Source organism: Lingula anatina, chromosome 1, assembly GCF_051362555.1.
Source record: "Lingula anatina isolate TDL-2025a chromosome 1, LinAna3.0, whole genome shotgun sequence".
In the NCBI taxonomy this organism is placed as follows: Eukaryota; Metazoa; Brachiopoda; class Lingulata; order Lingulida; family Lingulidae; genus Lingula; species Lingula anatina.
Genome location: NC_141767.1, coordinates 69,147,947 through 69,167,257, shown reverse-complemented (window position 1 = coordinate 69,167,257; position 19,311 = coordinate 69,147,947). Strand labels below are relative to the sequence as shown.

Below are 19,311 nucleotides of genomic sequence, written 5' to 3'. Positions count from 1 at the left end.
GAGTAAAACTGTGTTGGTATAAAACTTTGACACAAAGTAGCTTTGTTCTTCTGCTAAGCAGTCCATCCTTGATATCCATTCAATCATCATCATAGGCAAACAATAGTGTATAGAGAATATTAGCAAAGGGGAGGAGGGGTGCACTCATCATTGCTGGAACAGCACCACATATTGATTTCTGACCTATGTATAGAAAGTGTGCTAAATAAATTTCTGCTTTCCTACCAAGACAGAAAGACTGAAATTATGTAACTTTCCTTGTTTGTTTTCAAATCTCTTGTATAAGTCAGGGGCCCAAGAGGATTCTGCGGGGGGTTTTCACTGTAGCTAAGAGTGTTACCTGTAAGATTCTCGGCTCCACAGGCCCATGCATTTCAATAGGTTAAATGATGTGTGAAGTGCGTAATGTGTAAATAAATAAACTAGGACCACAGATAGTATCAGCACTGAAGTTCTTCTGCTTTGAAATAGTTACATCCATTGGTTCTGTCTGATGACAGGGTGTCCCCTGTTCCACCACCCCCAGTCACAAGGTGTTCCATGCAGTGGGGTGGGGGGTGGGGGGGGGTGGGCATACTGGGGGGCTTCTTTCTAAACCCAACTTTTAAAGTTAAATATGAACTGTTTACTTTACTTGCATCTTTTATTCTAAAATATACTGAGGTGATTGTAACAAAATTCTGGCTGGTAATGACAGCCCATCTCTCATGTAATCACGTACAAAACACATCTTTTCAGAAATGAAGCTAGACCACGCTCTGTCTCTTAGTAGCTTCTTGTAGACATGATAGGCATTGTTTGAAAACATGAGAACAATTTAATGTTCATTACAATGTTTGGTGGGTAATTATCAAAGGTGAGGGGTCACCTGCAAGGTCAATAGGTCAAAACAATAGTCAACCTCTACTTTCTCTTCGTCTTTAAGCTTCAATAATTTGAGATTGATAAGTAATCTTCAGACAGAAAATAATTTGTGAAGATATAAAACTGCTTTCATTTCTTTTTGGGAGGCCTAGCTAGGCCTGATTTTGTAAAATATATTTTGAATAGATGTCCAAGTATCAATTATATTCATATAAATCAACTTCCTCTATATTTCAGTCAAATATATTTTTCAAAATATTATTGATAACAAATCAACTTAATTCAGATATTGACAAAGTAAATTTTTATCTGCTAACAATCCCTTCCTGGCTGTAGGAAAAGGTGTGTGAGGATGTCAGGGTGAGACAACAGGCTGGGTTGATAATCAAGGCAAAGGGAAGTGCTTCTAAGCTCTAGAATCCATTTTTATACACCAACCTGATCTAACCCCTTCAGAACAAAAGTTTCTCAACAAGTTAAATTCCCAAAGTATTCAAAGTAAAAACTTCAGAAAGGTCATATTATGATAAAGATATCCCTTCTCAAAAATCAACAGTTATGTGTTAATAAATTTTAATACATATCATAGTTAGGATCTACAATTAAGGTCAAGAATGTGCCCCTATTACATGGAGATCAGAGATAAGACGGGAGCAACTCTCTACCTACTCAGTAAACTTGGTATCTTAAGCACATGAATCTTCCCAGCTTTGTCATAATGCCTATTTATCAAAGAGGGCATCAGGGCTTCAGGATTTTCGGCTTTACTGAACTACTTAACGCTGCACCAAAACATTCATCATTTAGTCAAAAATTTAATTTTCTTACTCAAATTAAACCTCTCAAAACCTTATAAATTGTTTCCTTATTTAACATTCACATGCAGAATCAGTGAAGTTTTTTTTTCTAGAGACAGTGATATTGATTCTTCATCAGGATTATAGCTGACCTGGAAAGGCCGAGTTGATCAGGCAAATACAATTGGAGAAGAACCCCATTCTTTCAAAGCCTTCTCCTGAAACTTTCATGCAACCTGTTCTCAAACCAATAGCCATTTATTTTGCAGTGTTGTTCTGCTTATTACTATACAGTTCATACACACGTGTTACTGTTACTTGGGTTACAATAAATTATTTTTCAATATGATAGATACCTCACAATGGAGCAATGCGTTGTATCATAGCCAGAATATGAGCTCTGGCGAGACACAAAAATAAGCTGAATACAGACAACAGTATTAAATTTTCTATCAACTGCTGACAAATGAATACTTGACTTTCACTTTAAAAGTTTGCAGGTTAACAACAGGTTCAAATAGATGTACATGTACAACAGAGATATAAAAGTGAAAATCTGGACAAACAAATTTATCAACACACGCACACACTTTTTTTTGTCAATTTGGTACAAATAGAGTATTACACAATTCTGAATAGGCTGATGCAACTGAAACATTGTGTCAAACAGCAATTCAAATACATCCCACATTTCCTCCTACACTGATATTTTACTGCTGGTTCACTAACAAGAGTGTGTTTGCTGTGACTTGCAATAATGGATTGGTTGAAGAGAACTCCAGAGGGCTGTATCAAAAATCTAACTAGGTTAATGCCCTCCATAGTCAAGATAGTAAGCTTATTAGGATCATAATCACTGCACTAGCACAAGTCCAATATCTGAAGCACAATAACTGCAGAATGGATGGACCATGATTTGGGCATGGGTTGTTTCAACTCCCAAGTTTACATTATTATTTCTCATCCCCACACAATAATGTGTAAAGTCAATTCCTTACATTCAATTTGGTTTTTCACATATAAATTAATATATGCTTAGAAATATTTAGATTTGTATGGGATATAACTGCTAACTTTTCCAGTTAGCTGCTGGTTATATCAAGCAGAAAGGACTTGGTATCCTTCTCCAGTATTATGTACTGATCCCCGTTCCCCATTTTTCCTTTTAGTGCTTTAATAAGTACAAAATTTGAAAGTTTTTTCTTGACCCAGGTTAAGAGTAATCAACAACATGACAAAGTGAGTCCCTGATTAAAATACAAATGTTCATCAATAATGATGGTCTTTATTTTTATTATCAGTACTGCATTCAGATTCACACATTGCACTAAGCTGGGTGGGTCCAACTCTGCGGGGGATTCTTGCCAAAGTGCAATCAGTGGAATCAGCTTAATTGTCTCACACCTCCTCAAGGGGTAATTAACTATCATGTGCTGATTAACCAGATTTTACTGAAGGCACTTTACCAAGAATCCCCTGCAGAATTGAACCGACCCAGCTAGTAGGGCGTGTGAATTTGAGTGTGCCCTAAACAATATTGATGTTAAAACAAATAGCCATTTTGATTTCAACATTTAAATCAATTAATATGAAGTTGTAGTCACCAGCAGTTTGGATTAATATGTTCAAAAGATAAGTTTTAGGAGTAAGAGAGATCAGGTACTGCTGTTATTCATGTTACTTAACTTTTTCTGTGTCTGCAATACCACAGACTTGAGTGCAACATCACCTGAGTATGTCACAAAAACACAATTTTCAATTTCTTGCATAATCTTTAATAATAGGTATCTTTAAACTGATTATTTTTCTCTAAAAATAACCATTCAAAAATGTTCATTATCCTCTTATTATTGGAATGAAATGAGTTAGACTGATCAGAAGATAAGTACTAGAGCACTGTCACCAATACTGCTGAGAGCTCCTCTCAGGGAGGCAAACGCTGACGCACAAAACTCTAAATAACATAGTTACAAGTAGTACATAAGATCTGGTTTCGAACCAAATTAAGGTGTTAAGACACTGATAATTATTGACTTGAAGGAGGGAGTCACACTATATTTTTATTACTTTTAGTCACACTTTATTTTTGTTTTATTTTTCAAAAGCCAGACATTTTTTATTTCTTTTTTCATTGCGATGCAATCTTTTTTGGAGGTTGTTTTAATTCTATTTGTTGCCTTTATATGCTAAACTTTATGCTTAATATAAGATATATGGTGAACTTTTCTTTTTTTTTTTTGGGGGGGGGGGGGGGTATTCAAGCAATGTTTAACTGTCAGTGGGGGGGTCAGCACTGTGGACTCATATTAATATATTATTAACAACAGATTGTTTAACTCCTATGATTATGTATGGAAGATAGAAGAATAGTTTGATGAGATGAACACTGGGAATATGCTTGATCAATGCTCTCACTTCCATAAATTAATAAAGTGCTTGCAATACTATCTACTTGTCTGTAAAATTTTTCATAGAAAAACATTTCTAAGTTCTGTAAGAAATAAGGACCTTGTCACTGTCCCATGGATATCAGGGGTAGATACTGAATTATTTGAAGGGGGGGGGTCCATTTTTTAAGAATGATAGGCTGCGGCTGAGGAGCTGACTCTTAGCGTGCCCCGAAAATTTTGGAATTTTGGAGGGACAATGGTGCCATATGGTATGGTTCAGAATTATGATTCAGCTAGTCAAAATTCTAAACAGGGGTGGGGGTGGGGGGTGGGGGGTGGACACCCCCCTAAATCTACCACTGGATGACCAAGTCAAAATAAGAAAATATGCTAGAATTGGTGTGAGGTAGGGCTGACTTTTAAACAATTAGGATAAAACTATGTGGTGGGAACATGGTATTCAAAGGAATATAAAAACGACATTTTGCATTTGTACTGCTGTGCTAGAGACTGTAATTCTACAGAATTTAAGAAAAAACATCACTAAAATATCCATGGATAAATTATGTCATGTTTTATTTATTGTCACAATGCACAGGGTGGTCTGCCATTATTTCATCCACTCTCCTCCAAATCCTACTTGCTTGATTTTCTCATCAAGAGACAGGGCATCTCCAAGATTCCCATTCAACTAAAAATGGTGCTGATAACTGATTTCTTTTCAAATAGTTGTAAATTGGGGGAAAATCGGTATTTTGAAATAAAGTGATACATCTTAAGTCAAAGAAATCACAATAAAGTTAATATCAGGCCCGTAGCCAGGGGGTTCGGGAGGTTCAGGGGATGGCCTTTTTGCTGATAAAGGTCCCCTGTAGGTAATATTTAATCAAGGTACATGAAGGTTTCATGGTAAAATATTCACTTTTTCAGAAAAGAACCCCCCTTTTGAAATTGCAGGCTACGGACCTGAATTTTAAAAGTTTCTTGATATTTTCAAACAAGCTGGTTAGGTTGTAATCACAGGACCAGGCTGCCATATAACATTTAGTCTTCTGCAAATTACCAATCATTAACTACACTTCTATGCATGGATGACAAATTGCTTATAAAAATTCCACAATATCTTAAAACTTTTGAACCCACAGAAAACGGCTGAAGCACCGAAACTCCACTGCAGATACTTAGGTTTGGTATTTTCTGATAGGATCGTAATTTATAATTTAGCCAACAGGTTTTTAGAGAAAGATATCCTTTGGCATTCTTTACAAAGAGAACTTTCAAGAAAATATGACAGAAGAAAACTTAATACTTATAACATACTAACTGAATCAGATAGATTAAAATAAAATAAAATAAAACTATACTTACATGTGTTAAACCATTTGCAACATAACCTGAATTTACAAAACCCTGAAAAGAAAAAGAACAACCAAGCATTACAAACAAGCAACAAAATAATATCAAATACACATAAATCACTGTCATTGACTTAATATATAATAACATTAATATCCAGACCACTATATGTTTATGAGCCTGACAACCAGGCAAGCCATACCAAATTGGTTCCAAAGTGTATTAGCTTGAACCATCTATAACATAGATGAAACAAAAGCACATTGATCTAAAAAGACTGGACTCCATAGCATATTTTTTAAAACCATAAGTCAGTCAGTGATATTGTTATAAATATGGTTATGAATACATGACAGTTAATGGTTAAAGCTGAACCAAATAACCCTTCACCAGTACATAAGAATATAATATCAGCGATAGAATAGTGGAGATTTTTAATCAGGGAAAGAAATTTCATTCAAAGAAGGTAGATAACCCATCAAATTGGCCATGCTTGAAAAAAAAAAATAAACATTTTGGATAAATTGTAATTTAGTTTGCTTACAATACAATGTAGTAAAGCAAAAACAGACAATATGTTATCAAACAACATAAATTCGAACATGCAAACTTTCATACCAACAATATCACAAAGCACATTCTTTATATTACACTATATTGCTTAAAGTGACACTGTCCTTTAGTCATCATTATTCTTATAAATTTATAACCAAATTTGTTCACGATTTCTTCTATATTCTACTTAGAGCTTGTGTACAGTGATGGCAAACCCTCACACCCCTAAATACCTTAGAAACTGGCATCAATTATCTACTTCAGTTTCATACAGTGATTGATTTCATATTTATATTTCAGAAGCAAGCTCACATAAACTACAGAAGTACATGTATTTTTTCCCCAAAATTTAATCAATATTTAACAATTTGGGGAGGGAAAAAAAACTTCCCATGAAACCCAAGTCCCCCGACCTCCTGCTTTCCCGTTATAACCCGTGAGAGTGCCCATGTCCCAGGTCCTCCGTGCCGGTTGTCTTTGCTCCAGTCAAAAAATCAATATTCTCGGTACTGTTTGCAGTCATTGTGTTCCACAGAAAATCAATACCAGGAAAGGTCTTTGTGTGGAAACGATGGCAAACGTGGGTGAAAATGCCCTTGCTAAGGCTCAGCAAGGGAGGTGGACCTATGTGCTGGATCTTTATACCTAGATATAAATGTCCTAGAACATCTGCTATTGTATCACTTCTCTAAAATGTGCTTTATGAAACTACTGATAGAACTATTTCAACCTAAATTCCATCACTCATTCTACTCTTCGTTTTTTTTTTTAGCTGGCTCATAAACACTATGGCTAACCAACTCTGCTAAGTCCGCAACTGTGCAAAGGTTAGGAATCCCATCTCAACCAAGTGTGGGCAAAAACTCTGGGTGTCTCGTGATGAATTTCCCCTTCCAGAGCGGAGCACGCCCAATATGACAAGATATGCAGGACCAGCATCGCCTAGGCATAGTCATTATAAGTGAAACAAACATACGCAGATGGTAATTTGGTTATTTATTTTTTCATTTTGGTCATTACATCTCAAGTATTTTCCTCACTTCTCTTTCTCACTGACTTCATGCTCTCTACGTGGGGGCATATAAGATAAAGGCAATTCCATATCTGTTTGAAAACAAATTTTTCTCTTAACAACCATACAACCTACTGCTTCATTAGACACATCTTTAGCAAATCTGTGTGACACTCTTTTTATTGATTTAACACTGATTTTACACTGGAACTTTTGACTGTATCACAAAAGGTGTTTTACGCTAAATAAGGTAAACAGCTCTGAAACATAAGCTGTCACAACATCAAGAACTTGTGGGACCCAAGACTTTTAAATCTGCACAACCCACAGGAATATATTTTGTCCTGTCATGATTCTGTCAGACCTTCAAGGCAAAAATGAATTAAGAGCTTTATATTGTTTTGTTTTGCACCTTACTCTCTATCAGTACTAAACAACAACAGGCTTCTCTGCAACAACATCAGCCATTTTGAACAGCACACAGTGTGTTTATTACAAGTGCCCTATCACCTTGACTCTTTATTTCTCCTAGGTCAACTATGGCTCTGTCTGTATGTATTTACCACACAGTATACTGCTGGTGTTGAAACCAAGGTTTATTTACATATGAAACTTACTTGAATATGATTCAAGTAAAGCAGGGAGTGCACATATTGATTTCCAGTGCAATTCATTGATTAGCTGGTCAGTTTAGAGCACGGGCCATTATCTATTGTTTTCAGCATATGCAATGGCTTACAACAGTTTGAGTTTGCTTAAAGAGAAAAATGATCCACATTTATTGATATTTAAAATACATATAAGTAAATATGACTTCAGTGATTAAAAGTGCTTATTTGGTGGTGAAGTGGTGCTTTTTGCTGAGAGTAAAAGAACGAGTGGAAAGGAAGGCTGGGATTAACATTTGTCAGTAGAGTATGGGATGAGTCTATAAACAATATTATTGGATGCTTTGTTAGAGAGAGTAGTGAAGTATCACCTACTGTATGGTTTTCTGGTGATTGTATCTGAGATTGGTTCAGAGGTAAACTCTTTGTGCTGTCCTGCATAAGAAGAAAGGGAGACATTACTAACAACACAATCATATCAAAAGGCAATTATAACTGTTTGGTACTTTAATGTACACTTATGTCATTTCCATCAGAATTTATTCTTCTGCAAGAAAATACAAATATTACGTAAAGTCACTTAAAAAATTGTTTGCATTTTTTTCTTTAATATTTATGACATAACTTTTTACTGAATCTTCTTTTTTATTTGGTTCTAGGATTTCAGATATGATTTCCAGACTGAAAGGCAAAGATGAACCCAGAAACCGCATTAAAATGAATTCAGCAACTTGAACACTCAATAAGAAAATAGAAAACAATAACAGCACTAAACAGGAGATGTTTGTGGGAGTGGAAACTGATGCTCTTGTGTGCAAAGTATGACAACATTCAATCATTTCAATAAGATTCTTCCAGTTGCAAAGCACTTAGTTAAAAACCCTTTACAGACTGACAAATATGGCCCCACATGTACAATCTTAGTTGTAAGTATTTTGTTGTTGTTGTTGTTGTTGTTTTAATTCACAAGCAGACATTTAACCTGCCTAAAAGCAGCTTGTTCAATCATGCTAGAACACCAAAGCAAATGTGTTGGAAGATGTAGCTGTTAATGTATGTCACATATGCTGTATGAATTAAAACGACAATGCTTCTACAGATGTTAACAGCATATATTTGTCAAGGCATTTCAGATGTATATTATTTCATGGATAAACCAAAATTGTAAACGGTTCAACATTGAGCAAGCTGACTTATCACCAAATTAATATCTTTGCATCATTCTTGTTAAGGATAGTTTTATTCAAAAGTTTTTATATGGAAATATGTCATGAAGGATTTTTATGTTGAAGATACTGGCAATATTTACAACATAATACTGCCAGCAAAATGCAGTTTTTTTTCAACAAACTAACTGCAGAATATCAAACTATGACTGATATTTTTACAGGTAATGTAATCACCAGCAGAAAGCCAGATTAACTGAACTACAACAAATATATGTCTAATACTAACAAACTTGCTTATGGAAAATTATTCAAGTGCAGAGGATGGAATTTAGTATTTCTTCATTTAAAGAAAGCACCAGCCTATTATCAATAATTTTGTGGACTTTTTTGTTGCCTTTTTTATATATTAAGGTGGCAAACCATATTTTTTTAATGACAAAAGTTGTTGTAGAAAAAATCTGTGGGGGAAGTATTTCATAGAACTGGTAAATGATGAAACTATTGGAGAACAATGCACCTCAGGCTATACATTCAACATATTTGACACCACCACAAGACAGGCAAGTAAACATTCAAAAACTGGTTGAAAAGGGCAAATCTTCAACAAACACTGATACTTAGTACGACTTCTGACTACTTTTCATTGGGCCTTTTGAGATTGGAGTAGATTGGTTCAGACAAGCAACAGGTGATAAGGTTGAGAGCAGAAGGAGCTAGGATGGCTGCTGTAGAATTGCACAGACTTGAGGAGAAGGAAAGTCATGGTGTAACTACTCAGTATGGTTCAGCACACAGTATTCAAAACCTCACTTGTCAGATAAATCAAGAATCCTTTAATCTAAATACGACATTCCCCTTTCAACATAATATACCTAATCAAGTGTTTAAATATCATTTAAATTCATTATCAGTGAAAAAAGTTATTTTACGATAAAAAGATTTTTTTGTTTATTTTGAGTATTTTATGCTTTTGAATTTCTCACAGTAACTTATATAATTATTGTTACCTGTATGTTTTATAATAATAAACCATATATCAGCTTTGAAATTTAGTGTATGGACTTGTCTCTTCTGCATGGCAGTTGTTTTCTTTCAAATATTCCTAAAAAGATTTTATCTTTATTTTTCATACATAAATGCTGCTCTAGCTATTTTCCAATTTTTCCTTCAGATAACTTTGGTCTACAATAGAAGTGTCCGGCTGTGAAACAAATTGAAAATTTTATAGAATATACTGTAATGCAGTAAACTGTTTTGCAAATAAAGCACATATCCTTAACTATTCCATTTTGCTTTAAATATTTTTTATCAAAGGGTATTTTTTTTTTTTTGAAAAGACTCAAAGTCAACTCTTTCTTTGCAAACAACATTCTCTTTTCTGCCATGTTCTTATCTTACACCTAGGTTGCCATAGACAATAATTTCCCCTGAACTCTTAAAGGAAATTTACAAGTCACCCCATGCTGCTGCCCTATATTTTGTTGTTTTCCTCTCCATCCAGACAGACAGATATATACCCAGGTAGAACTTGCTCTTTGCATGCATAATGCAACCTCCCAGCTCCCAATTTGCCAAATAAGGCCCGTTAGAGGATTTTCATCCGATGTTTGTTTCCTTGGTTAAATTTTCAAAAAGTGATAACAAATAAGTGCAGGATACATGTATATGTAAGGTGTCAACAGAGAGGAGGACTGTATTTTCTTGTTGCTTAACTATACTATTCAACGAAAAAAGAAAAAAGACTAGAATATGTCAACAGGAAAGTAGGATGCAGTATGACTGCACAGGTTTGGGCATATCTAGATGTGGTATAAATTATGAAGATAGTTTTGTGTTGAAAAAGTCAGCACTTCAACAAAATATTATGGTGAAGGGAGTCCTACGCATTCTTCCTGAATAAGGTTTGTCCACAGTTCTCCACGTGTAAAATGGCAGTCCATTTTCTGAATGAGGAGTCTTCCTTATCTCTCCCGGGTACACAATAGCCCAGCAATATAAAGGTAAATATGGTCCCAGCAGAGGGAGAGTTGTAATGGGGCAACAAACTCTGATGGTTATCAGAATGCCTGATATTGGAGGGGCCATCTAAGGAGGTGGCCTACACTGCCTGATGAGGGTTTAAAACTAATCACTGCCTTCCAGATAATATGGCAATATTCTCAATATTACAGCACAAAACATAGTCCCAGTGCTGCCTGTCATAATATAGAGCACCTTAATCCCTTTACGTGACATTATTACTATAACAGAGACATTCTTTTACTCAAAATGTTATATTAGGATCCAGCCTAGAGGCAGTTTGGTTGAAAAAGTTGCTACATGAGATGCAGTAAACAAGCAAATTTTAAAACCAAAACAACAAACACCCCGATAGGTCCCCCATGTGCTGCATGCCACCTGACTGTACACCCCATACTAAAACACAGTGCAAATATCCTTATATATGGCCACTTCTGTTACTGCACCCCCCCTCGTAAGTTTCTTAAAGAAAGGGGGGGGGGGGGGAGTAAAAAAACTTCCAAGCTCAGCTCTTTTATAGTGTATAGGAAGATAAAAATTGGCAAAAAGTTTGATGGGGGACTGTAAATGTTACAATAATATAGAAATCATTGTGGCATTGTCTAGACAATTTATGCTGTTTTCACACCCTCCCACAAATTTACACCTAGATCAAAATATAAGGAGATCACTATGGCAGAGCTACTGCCTGGGCACTTCCCTTCCAACCAATTCAAACACTGAATTACCTACTTTCTGTGACAAAAACATGACACATTTTAGGCCAAGGGGCAATATTAGTTTATATATAATGCTGTGTGTATCATTCTGACAGCCGGCTCACCACAAAAAGACAAGCATGTCTGTTAGTTCATTTACACTGTTCCAACATAAGCAAATTAAATGATGAAAAATGTCCACCAAATAAATCTTGGGTGAAACAGATGGTTCCAAGCTTCCAATTCAGTAAGTAAAATAAATTAATTGACAGTACTCACTTTTTGGAATTTTTTTTTTTAATTCAAAGCAAAATAACAATAAAACCTATAAAATCCCCAAGTTAAAAGTACCATCTTTCAGAACAGCCAGGGTTAGAAAAGCCAATCATATTTACTGACACATATACAACAATCCCAGAAAGCATCAGTGTCAATACCAGCACCTTATTACAGAACTATTTCTGTGCCACCAAGCTGTCCTGAAAGCTATTGTATGGTAAATAACAACTTACATAATCATGAAATGCTTTAGCTTCACTAGAATGATCACATGTGTCCCTTCTCTCTGGTGCTGCACAGTAAAGATCCCAGAAAACACTGAAAAAGAGAAAAAATATGTACAAAATATGATATACGATCAGTTACAGAGATGTTAGAAAGTGAAGACCGATTTCTTGGTCATTTGCTCACATTAATGCTGATAAATTGGGACATAAGTATGATTTCAGTAATCCAAAATGAACATAATATGAAAAGCTATATGTGAATGTCATTTTTGTATGCATGTTATGGGATGGCTCCACAGTCAAGTTTTATCAACACTTCTTAACTGTCATAGGCAATTGCCATCAGCTTTTAATTTTGCTGAAAAGAATTTTCTGATGTATTTTTAATAGATATATATTACTTTCATCAAATTGTCTAGACTATCCTAGATATAAACTTTTCACACTTCACAAAATATTGAATCATCAGAGGAAAAAGAAAAATTTTTTAAGGTGACTCCTACTCTGGCCTTGCTTTTCTTACTGGGTGGGATAGAAAACAAGTGGACTGGTATGGTGTCTCCGGTCCATCTGCTTTTCGCACTGGGCGGGATACTAAACAAGTGGACTGGTATGGTGTCTCCGGTCCATCCAGTTGTCCAAAGCTAAAGGGGCTCTGAAGCTTTGACCCCTGTATCTACTGACTGCACAGACAGCAAAAGCCAGGTAAACAGCCATCTGCGCATGAGTTACTTTCAATACACATTCTCCTCAGCAGGAAGAAAGTAAAACCCAAAACCAAAGCCTGTTCTGTTGACTAATGGAGGGGGGTTCAACAGCAAGGTAAATCATTGAAAGAGAATTTACAGTAAACAAATGAATGCAAATATGTGCCCCAGTGTGTTGCTACTCTAGTGGGAGACTGTGCCATGTATTAGGCCCGGGGTGACCCCACCTCCCTCTGTCTCCCACTAGTCAACCTAAACCTATGGCTAGAATATAGTATCTGCTGGGCATACCAGGACACACTACTGTCTTGACTTCTGGGTGAAGATAACTCGGGACAAAAACTAGTCACAGAAAAACAAGTTAATTAAATATCCACCACAACTATGCTCCTTTCAGCAGGAGAAATCTGCAGTACACTTGCTTACAACTTCTGTAATTTGTGGAACTTTGCTGGTGCAATATTTGATAAAAACCCCATTCAGAGAAATCATAAAACACTCAATTCTCTATGAAACATTGATCCATCCACACACATCCTACTGTTTCTTTTTTTTTTTTTTTTTGAAGTTGAGTTGCATCATTTGTAGATGCAGGACAACTGTATAATGTTTCAAGCTGCAATGGTGGCAGGATAGAGTATTACAATAAATCTCACAATTATTGACTTCTTACAACAAGTGTGTACAGGCAGCAGAGATATTGGAATGAATTAATTACCCAAGTATTGTATTTTACCTTCATCCTGTTCTATTACATCTAATTACCCTGCTGACTTAAATACAGCTTAAATGAATAAATGCCTCATCAAATGACTGAGATCCTGAACTAGGTTGAAAAAAATAACACACAAAAAGCTAAAAAAAATTATCTTTGGCAGACTGATATTGGACTTTGTACATGTAACAACCCATACAGGATATTCCATATGCAGATTATTTAGTTGTTTTTTTTTTTTCACTTAAACTGTTGACTTAGGTTGCAGCATATTTTAAATTAAAAAAAAAATTAAAGGGCTGGAAAAGAGTTGTCACTAAATGAATAATAGATGGAGTAACTTGATAAATTCTAAACTGGTAAAGTCAGTAAAAGAATCACAAAAATGTCTGATCATCATCATCATTTTTCATGAGGTCTAGCCTTCCAACAAGAGGTGCAGGTTTTCTCAGTATTCCTGTCTATACCTTCACATATCCAAACAACTTTCTTTCACCTACAGTATTTTAATATGCATCTATATTACTGTAGTTTAGCTTTGTCTCACTTAGCACCACATTTTACTGACCCAGCATGCATATGTTCACTGTTAAACTGGTGGCAAACACCAGTGACATCACAAAGATGCCTGAAAACTGAGAGGCTCTAAAGGGGGCAAAGTTCAAACTTCTCTCTTAAAAATATTGAAATCAATCAGCATTAATCTACTATTTTTCATTAATATAGACATATTTGAAATAAGTAACCGACAATACAACAATCCGTACTGAATTGTAAAACTTATATATCTTATGTTTCATTATAATTTTATATTCTAAAAAAAATAAAAATGGAAATGGCATATAAAGAGTAATATATCAATTTGCTTTCAATGTATAACATGGCAAATTTACTTGAACTATATTTGTGGAGTCATAAACCATGCCAAAAATCCCATTTCACACTGAGTGATGATGTCACAAAATTTTCACCTGGGATTTATATCTACTTTAGGCTGGAAGTTGCTTACATCAGGACTGCAAAACCTAGCATTTTTCTCCAGAATTAACATCCAAACCCATTCTTCTCTCTTGTCCCTAATAACTGTCTGTGTGCTATGTTACACACGCATTTTGTCAGCAACATGCAATCATGCTGCATGCCTTTCCTATTGCTTTAATTGTTGGTTTTAACTACAACAAAACACCAGGTCACTGATCAATAAATTTACAGTAATACACTATTCTAGGTCTCACTACAAGGTAGTGAGGTCTCTGTTGCCTCAAATATAACCACAGATAGCAATGAGCTTGACTCAACTTTGAGTAAGATTCTTATCTTTAGGAAAGAAATTCAAAATAAGTGATTTTCATCAAAATGTAAAAATAACCAGTATCTACCTTGACGCATGACAATATTCACACGAAACCAGAAAGCTTGCAAAATCTCCCTTAAATTTCCTTAACAACTGTTATTTCGACTGGGCAACAAGAAAGATATATTTACACAACTCTTCTGATGATTACTTCTCACAAAATCACTGTAACAAACAGGATCTTTTCTGCCAAAGTGGAGCACAATGACCCAAACTACAACAGACAGATTCACATCTCAGACTTGTCTCATAAAAACTCCTCTGGTGTAGGGTAGAATTTAAAATAATTACACAGAAACCTGTCATGTCCTGTAAATTGTCTTGTTACAAAAAGAACATAAGGCTATACAGAGACAAACAAGAAGAAGCAAATAACATAATTATAAGATGATATACTTTACACTGAGGCATTTGATGACAAAATATTTTCCAAGTTGCATCTGTACACCTTGGCAGTGTTCCGTTAAAAAACCCTCCCACAAGCATCCATTGTGACAACCTATCCTGTGCCAGAACAAACTCTGTTGTCTAATAACATAATCAATGAAGTAACACTGTTCCCTTTCTGTACTGCATGTAGCATATTTTACATATATGCACCTTTAGTATTACGATCTAGATTCAAGATGTCCACAAAATCTTATCTGGCAGCATGTTAAACTTGAACGTTTCTTAATATCGTTTTGCTATGAAAATAATCCCTAACTATTCAAATTCCAACTTTAAACCATGCTGTAAGATCCATCTGACTTGAATAGATATTTGCCCATGTACCATCTCACCCCTGCTGTAAGTTTTTTTGTCAACTACTCTACATACCTACAAATACGCGAGGTGCAATATTGTTTTGGTCTTTTTCACTGACATTCCATGGAAACGGTACACAGGAATAAACTGCCATTATTGAGTATGCCATATTGTACCCAAATCCACTAGCCGATTCTAAAACATGTGACTTAGGCACATTAATTAATGAGGACAATGGTATAATAAAGTGAATGACACTTTGAGCATTAATTACTAATGAAAGACTTCATATAATTTTAACAAATTATTACAGGTGCAGGTAACAGTAACCAGCACAAACTTGTACCTGAATGGTTTTGATAGACAACCCATGTACTGATAAGGTAACAATGATGGTGGCGTCCTAAAATTCTTATAAATATTTGTAGGCGGTCTTATACATTTTAACAAATCTCATATTTTTTCTCTTTATTCATTACAATAAAGCTTGAACAAATCCAAAAGTATTTTGGTGGACTTAAGAAAAAGACTGACATGCTTTCAAAAAAGTTGACAGAATCCTACAACTACAGCTATAATATCATTGCACATGTGGTCAAAAGCAGCAATTTGACATGGCTGGTAGGCAAAAAGAGTCAGTGTGTCAAGAAATAATATGTCATCCAATGTGTATCTGGGACGAGATGGGTACAGTAAGTAACTGCTCCACCATTCTGGTTGCTTTCTTTGTTTTTCAAGCAGTGATCATGGTTGGACCAACACTTCCAACAGTAAAGGTCCAATACAACATTTACATTGTTCACTGCTCCACATCTTACAAACCCTTACATTTCTCTCTACAAACAACCTAGCAGCATGACAAATTATTTTAGAGAAATTGAGAATGAACAAGTTGCTGAACAGGAATCGATTAAATTCAAAATGGGGAGAAATCGTGAATTTTACAGATACTGTATTTTTTTTAAGTTAAATTCTAAAAAATTAGAACATTTTCATTGAGTGGTAGTAATAAAATTTTAGAGCAGGCTTCCTTAAAGTTCCACTCTATACAGTAAAAGCCCCACAAATGCTTCACTGAAATACATTTTTATCATTCCAAAATTATGTATCTGAAAGAATGATAATTTTCCCCATTGTATTGAAAAGATCCAAGTCATTACCACAGACGGGTAAATGTATAACATCCTTATATTTGAACATAGCATCCTTATCAGCTTAATATCTACTTAATATCTACTTAATGTTTATCATTTTTTCTAATTATACATTCATTGTAAATTTCCCTTTGGTAAAGTTAAGATTAATTTTCATCATACGGAATCTCACTATTCACCTTCTACCCATTTTCTCCCCTTTTTGAACTTAATTGGTTCACTGGTAAATAATTAAGCCAATCCACCTTATAGCATGGTTAAAAGGAACCCAGAAAGACAATACAACCCACAGCTTCGACACCATATCCTCAGTTATATAGCCTTCCTCATTAAACCCACCAACACGAATAAATGGTTCTAATTATCTACTGGGCATTTGGAGCTCATGCACCTCCTCTGATTTCTAAATGGCTTAATTTTACAAAGAAAAAATGTCACATTTTTTCCGGTAAGTCATTAGGTGGTAAAATAAGATACAGATAATAAAATGGATAATAGAGATTACAATCACAGGAAAAAACAAAAACACACCAATTTGTATGTACTTAATTAGGTGGTGTACTTAATTATGCTGGTCTCAAAAATGAAGCAGTGACACCTATGCACTGACACTAGTATGTGGTAAGGCCCATCTTTTGACAAAGAGAAAATCTTACATATCACTACAGATGACTTGAAAAATGATGAATACGGGCACTTGTACATTTTTTATTTTATTTTCTAACGCAATAATTACTTTTCATTCCAATGTCATTAATTAAAGAAAATCAGCTTATTAATTTTAACTACATCTACTTTTAACGTAAAATGTAATTTCTTCATTGGCACCGCTTTGTATAAACTGTGCATTGTATTCCAAGTGTAAACCTGATCCCTTCTGTACCACCCGTTACATCTATCTACCCATTATGCATACTTATGTTGTACATTATTCACAGATTAACTTACAATTCATCACTTGATGTTTTATCAGGCAACTACCATATTACAACCTGCCTCCATGTAAGTACTCCTTATCTAACTCCTGCTAAAGCTCCTCACTCACAGCAAACATCAGGTACAAGTATACATGGGCACATTCACACCTGGCCTAAGACTGAACCAAGTCTTTTTGACATCACTAAGCCACCAGATAACAAGAGAACCCTCCTCATGGCTTGAAAAAACGATCCTATGCCAAGTCCCCCCATGGTGACCTCCCTTGCACTATCCCCAATGGTGACCTCCCTTGCACTATCCCCAATGGTGACCTCCCTTGCACTATCCCCAATGGTAACATCCCTTACACTATGCCCAATGGTGACATCCCTTGCATTATCCCCAATGGTGACATCTATCCCCAATGGTGACATCCCTTGTACTATCCCCAATGGTGACATCCCTTACACTATTCCCAATGGTGACATCCCTTGCACTATCCCCAATGGTGACATCCCTTGCACTATCCCCAGCATAAATGAGCATTTCTAGTCCAGCTGAGCTGATCTAACTAAATACTGCCATTTCAAGAGATCATCTGACTACAGTTTTATAGCAAAGGAAGCCAATCTCGTGGATTATGCATTACTTTGATTACAATGGCGGCAGTGAGACATGAGAGATAAGATCTACTCCCTAAGGTGAACTAATCGTAATCAAATGTCCTGCTGAAATAGCATACACTAAGGTAGGTCAACCAATTTGACAGAAAATGGACCATAATCAAGCATGGAAGGGAACATGCCAACCTAAATTGACAGATAATGGATGTTAAGTTTGTCCAGTAGTGAACATGCCCTAGAACAATTCTGTCACAATATGCAGAAGACACACATGCATAGGAGGCACTATGCTAGCCAAGTACTGGGTGAAGGAAGGCGGGTTCCCGGTCAATCATTAGGGTCCACCTTACTTGGTAAGAGCCAACTCAGATGGCAGTCCCATTATGATAAGTACATCCTACTAACAAAATCAAATATGTCTCTTCTCCCCCTTCTGCACACACACACACACACACACACACACACACACACACACACACACACACACACACATGTAAATGAGGTAAAGTTGCATGCTATCAGAGTAGCTTCCTATAGTCGGCTAATAGCTATCAGACACCAACTTTATTAGAAACACAACTTATACCAAAATCTTCCTTCCTACTGCATAGAATATAACAAAGGAATTCAAGCATAATCCTATTCTACTGGAGCTACCACAATATGGTACAACAATGTGACCTTCTACATAATACATATAAATATGGCAGTCAATTTCAGACTTTTAATATATTTTACGTACAGTTCAAAAACAACACCGCCATGATTGGACTCCACACCCACATCTCACCGTATATCTGCCCACTTAAAAAACCTACCCACACTTAAAACCTAAACATTTCTACTCCATTTATGAAAACTCAGCTCTGAAGCTGATGTCACCGATCCCTAGCAATCCCAGGCCAGACCAAAACTCCTACACAAGGCCAGACCAAGACTCCTACACAAGACCAGACCAAGACTCCTACACAAGACCAGACCAAGACGCCTACACAAGGCCAGACCAAGACTCCTACACAAGACCAGACCAAGACTCCTACACAAGACCAGACCAAGACTCCTACACAAGGCCCAACCAAGACTCCTACACAGTTTCTATCAAACTTATGGAGAGCAATA

General features: G+C 35.8%; 1 protein-coding gene and 1 long non-coding RNA gene across 12 annotated transcripts in view; one reads left to right on the top strand and one right to left on the bottom strand.

Moving 5' to 3' along the window:
• Window positions 1-9,799, top strand: part of LOC106166447 (uncharacterized) — a 28,742-nt gene extending 18,943 nt beyond the window's left edge. For 3 of the 4 annotated variants that reach the window (XR_015331958.1, XR_001238798.2, XR_015331959.1), the window contains 2 exons: window positions 6,735-6,945; window positions 8,242-9,799. This is a non-coding gene — a long non-coding RNA (uncharacterized LOC106166447). The remainder of the gene's footprint in view (window positions 1-6,734; window positions 6,946-8,241) is intronic. The other variant, XR_015331960.1, reaches the window with a different exon arrangement.
• Window positions 1-19,311, bottom strand: part of LOC106166446 (single-stranded DNA-binding protein 3) — a 53,428-nt gene that overhangs the window by 30,842 nt on the left and 3,275 nt on the right. For 6 of the 8 annotated variants that reach the window (XM_013545015.3, XM_013545012.2, XM_013545016.2 and 3 more), the window contains exons 4-6: window positions 11,981-12,065; window positions 7,958-8,017; window positions 5,420-5,461 (exon numbers count right to left, since the gene is read on the bottom strand). In XM_013545015.3, coding sequence (XP_013400469.1) covers window positions 5,420-5,461; window positions 7,958-8,017; window positions 11,981-12,065 — 187 coding nt within the window. The remainder of the gene's footprint in view (window positions 1-5,419; window positions 5,462-7,957; window positions 8,018-11,980; window positions 12,066-19,311) is intronic. The other 2 variants (XM_013545017.2, XM_087001318.1) reach the window with 1 other exon arrangement.